General features: G+C 43.9%; 1 protein-coding gene across 1 annotated transcript in view; it reads left to right on the forward strand.

Moving 5' to 3' along the window:
- The window catches only part of LOC133638910 (E3 ubiquitin-protein ligase RNF34-like), a 42,168-nt gene that overhangs the window by 17,516 nt on the left and 19,652 nt on the right, over positions 1 to 5,000 (forward strand). Inside the window, exon 3 of the mRNA XM_062031951.1 lies at positions 419 to 898. Within this exon, the coding sequence (XP_061887935.1) occupies positions 419 to 898 (480 nt within the window). The remainder of the gene's footprint in view (positions 1 to 418; positions 899 to 5,000) is intronic.

Raw genomic sequence — 5,000 nt, forward strand, 5'->3', positions numbered from 1 at the left:
ATAATGCCATTTTTTGTGGTCCCCTTTATTTAGAAAAGTATCAAAATACACGGTCTAGGCCGGGACAACCCTACACACAACATATAAAGTAGTGAAATAATACCAGATAAAGACATCCTGCATGTCATGTGTGATGCTCGCAGGCTCAGACCAGACGTTCTTGTCCAGGTGGACTCCTAATGATTGACACTTCTGGGTCAAGTCTCATTAGCATTTCTGTTTATGAGTACAAACAGCAGCTGCGATCAGCCCGGCGCCACTTCGGGGGCCAATTTCATGGATCAAAGATTGCACGGATTCCTACGTTATTCATGAGGCGGGGGTTGAATATGCCGACACAAGTCAAACATGTAGTATTTAAAGAACGCTGGAATGAAAAGGAATGAGCGATGACGACGTCTGCGTCCTTCCTCGACAGCACGTCTGCTGCGACTGCAAGAAGAGTTTCTGCGCCCTGTGCTCCGTGCTGCAGGAGGACCTGCGCTGCTGCACCACCTGCCACCTCCTGCGCGGCACCGCCTTCCAGAGGCCGCGCCTCATGCAGCTGCGGGTCAAGGACCTGCGGCAGTACCTGCTGCTACGCAACATCCCCACGGACACGTGCAGGGAGAAGGAGGACCTGGTGGACCTGGTGCTCTGCCATCGGGGGACCAGGGAGACCTCCACGCCTGTGGCGGAGGAGGAGGAGGAGGAGGAGGAGGAGGAGGATGACGAGGAGGAGGATGAAGAGGAGGAGGATGGAGACACACACGAGGAGGAGGAAGATGACACAGACAGTCTCCACTCACATGGCGCCTCGCCCCCCTCCCCCACTCGCTCCGCCTCCGAACAGTCACTCGTCTCTGCCTCTCAGGGAGTCGTGCTCAGCCCAAGTGACAGCTCAGGGACCCCCAGTCAGGTATGCACACACACACACACACACACACACACACACACACACACACACACACACACACACACACACACACACACCTTGTATCACTGTGCAAAAGTCTCACACTATCATTACATGTCTCGTTTATACAGCTTAGTCTATGATGACTCTTGCTTCCTAATTAGCACTGTGACAAAACACGTTTGCTGCGGCTGTAGGCAACCTCCTGATGTACAGTACAGGCCAAAGGTTTGGACACACCTTCTCATTTCAATCAATCATCAATCAATGTTTGCTTATATAGCCCTAAATCACGAGTGGCTCAAAGGGCTGCACAAGTCGCAACGACATCCTCAGCTCAGATCCCCACATCAGGGCAAGGAAAAACTCAACCCAATGGGACAATGAGAAACCTTGGAGAGGACCGCAGATGTGGTCTAGCATAATAGTGTGAGAGTCCATTCCATAGTGGATCTAACATAATAGTGTGAGAGTCCAGTCCATAGTGGATCTAACATAATAGTGTGAGAGTCCAGTCCATAGTGGATCTAGCATAATAGTGTGAGATTCCAGTCCATAGTGGATCTAACATAATAGTGAGAGTCCAGTCCATAGTGGATCTAACATAATAGTGTGAGAATCCAGTCCATAGTGGATCTAACATAATAGTGTGAGAGTCCATTCCATAGTGGATCTAGCATAATAGTGTGAGAGTCCAGTCCATAGTGGATCTAACATAATAGTGTGAGAGTCCAGTCCATAGTGGATCTAGCATAATAGTGTGAGATTCCAGTCCGTAGTGGATCTAACATAATAGTGAGAGTCCAGTCCATAGTGGATCTAACATAATAGTGTGAGAATCCAGTCCATAGTGGATCTAACATAATAGTGTGAGAGTCCAGTCCATAGTGGATCTAACATAATAGTGAGAGTCCAGTCCATAGTGGATCTAACATAATAGTGTGAGAGTCCAGTCCATAGTGGATCTAACATAATAGTGTGAGAGTCCAGTCCATAGTGGATCTAACATAATAGTGTGAGAGTCCAGTCCATAGTGGATCTAACATAATAGTGTGAGAGTCCAGTCCATAGTGGATCTAACATAATAGTGTGAGAGTCCAGTCCATAGTGGATCTAACATAATAGTGTGAGAGTCCAGTCCATAGTGGATCTAGCATAATAGTGTGAGAGTCCAGTCCATAGTGGATCTAATGTAATAGTGTGAGAGTCCAGTCCATAGTGGATCTAACATAATAGTGTGAGAGTCCAGTCCATAGTGGATCTAACATAATAGTGAGAGTCCAGTCCATAGTGGATCTAACATAATAGTGTGAGAGTCCAGTCCATAGTGGATCTAACATAATAGTGTGAGAGTCCAGTCCATAGTGGATCTAACATAATAGTGTGAGAGTCCAGTCCATAGTGGATCTAACATAATAGTGTGAGAGTCCAGTCCATAGTGGATCTAACATAATAGTGTGAGAGTCCAGTCCATAGTGGATCTAACATAATAGTGTGAGAGTCCAGTCCATAGTGGATCTAACATAGTAGTGAGAGTCCAGTCCATAGTGGATCTAACATAATAGTGTGAGAGTCCAGTCCATAGTGGATCTAACATAATAGTGTGAGAGTCCAGTCCATAGTGGATCTAGCATAATAGTGTGAGATTCCAGTCCATAGTGGATCTAACATAATAGTGTGAGAGTCCAGTCCATAGTGGATCTAACATAATAGTGTGAGAGTCCAGTCCATAGTGGATCTAACATAGTAGTGAGAGTCCAGTCCATAGTGGATCTAACATAATAGTGTGAGAGTCCAGTCCATAGTGGATCTAACATAATAGTGTGAGAGTGCAGTCCATAGTGGATCTAACATAATAGTGAGAGTCCAGTCCATAGTGGATCTAACATAATAGTGTGAGAGTCCAGTCCATAGTGGATCTAACATAATAGTGAGAGTCCAGTCCATAGTGGATCTAACATAATAGTGTGAGAGTCCAGTCCATAGTGGATCTAACATAATAGTGTGAGAGTCCAGTCCATAGTGGATCTAACATAATAGTGTGAGAGTCCAATCCATAGTGGATCTAACATAATAGTGAGAGTCCAGTCCATAGTGGATCTAACATAATAGTGTGAGAGTCCAGTCCATAGTGGATCTAACATAATAGTGAGAGTCCAGTCCATAGTGGATCTAACATAATAGTGAGAGAGTCCAGTCCATAGTGGATCTAACATAATAGTGAGAGAATCCAGTCCATAGTGGATCTAACATAATAGTGTCCATAACAGTCCACCCCCGGGTCCCGACTTTGGACAGCCAGCGCTTCATCCGTGGCCACCGAACCCTTGCCCCCCCCCCCCCCCCGTCTCCACGAAGGCGAGGGGGGCAGAGCAGAAAAGAAACGGCAGATCAACTGGTCTAAAAGGGGGGTCTATTTAAAGGCTAGAGTATACAAATGAGTTTTAAGATGGGACTTAAATGCTTCTACTGACTTCAATGTGTTTTCTTTATTTTCATGACTATTTACATTGTAGATTGTCACTGAAGGCATCACAACTATGACACCTGTGAAGTGAAAACCATTTCAGGTGACTACCTCTCGAAGCTCATGGAGAGAATGCCAAGAGTGTGCAAAGCGGTAATCCGAGCAAAGAGTGGCTATTTTGAAGAAACTAGAATACAAAACATGTTTTCAGGTATTTCACCTTTTTTTTTGTTAAGTACATAACTCCACTTGTATAGTTTTGATGCCTTCAGTGACAATCTACAAAGTAAATAGTCATGAAAATAAAGAAAACGCATTGAATGAGAAGGTGTCTCCAAACTTTTGGCCTGTACGGTATATACATTTTTTTTGGGAATAATCGCACGAGTTAAGTCGTTAAATTTGACAGCCCAAGTTTTTACCGTTGCTTTTTGTTTGATTTTATTTCGACATTGTGTTACGGCCCAAAAAACTTGGCATGCGGGCCACAAATAGCCCCCAAAGCCACTCTTTGGACACCCCTGGTCTAAATGTAGTAAAGGTAGTAAAGGTAATCTGAGCAAATGGTGGCTATTTTGAAGAAACTACAATACAAAACATGTTTTCAGGTATTTCACCTTTTTTTTTGTTAAGTACATAACTCCACATGTGTTCATTCACAGTTTTGATGTGACAATCTACAATGTAAATAGTCATGAAAATAAAGAAAACGCATTAAATGAGGAGAAGGTGACAGGTTCAAACATCGATGACATCTATTAAACGAGACAAGAAGCAAGGAATTAAACAGAGATAGAATAAAATTTAGCTCAATTGAGGAGAAACGTGTCGACCTGTAACCTTACAGTGTCACCCACGCTCTGGCGAAAGATTGTACGCCACCTCTTTTTATTTGGACTTTCCCTGTTTACATAACAGCTGTTTCTAAAGGAATGGGGGGCATGCAAACAGCCATTGTTTTCGGTCACATTAAAAACAAAACAAAAATATGGCTTGGACTGGTCCTGGATCGAGCTTGGGCAGGTCTTGGATGACAATAGATAACCCCTCCCGTCACCTCCCAACGTACACAATGGAATTTTACAAGCCTTTGCTTGGTACAACAAAGACAGCTTTCGTCTGTTCACTGGGAACTCGGAGAACGGAAAGTTTTTTGATAATTTACATACAATTTTTCTAACTGTATATATATATATATATATATATATATATATATATATATATATATATATTTTTTTTTTTTTTTATCCACTCGACAAGTAGAAGTAGCAAGATTTGGATGTTGTCCTTCTGTTTGCTGTATTGGATTTTTGCACAGTCAGCATCTGTGAGTGTTTCAGTTGGTGTGACTGAGCGTGTCCTCTGGTGGTGTTTGCAACAACAAACAAGGATGCTTTCCTCTCTTGTACTGACCTTGAAAAGGCAGAGCTCAACAGCACTGCTCCTGTAGTCATTTGACGGCTGCAAGCACCAGCGTTTACTCTCTGACTCTTTGCGCGTGCGTGTGTGCGTGTGTGTGTGCGTGTGTGTGTGTGTGTGTGTGTGTGTGTGTGCAGACCAGCCAGCCATGCAGCTTAAGCCCTTTGCCTTTTTTAGGACGCTTACACGGGCTGAGTCAGTTACGTAATGCAGGTTGAG

This window comes from Entelurus aequoreus, linkage group LG21 (genome assembly GCF_033978785.1).
Source record: "Entelurus aequoreus isolate RoL-2023_Sb linkage group LG21, RoL_Eaeq_v1.1, whole genome shotgun sequence".
NCBI lineage: Eukaryota > Metazoa > Chordata > Actinopteri > Syngnathiformes > Syngnathidae > Entelurus > Entelurus aequoreus.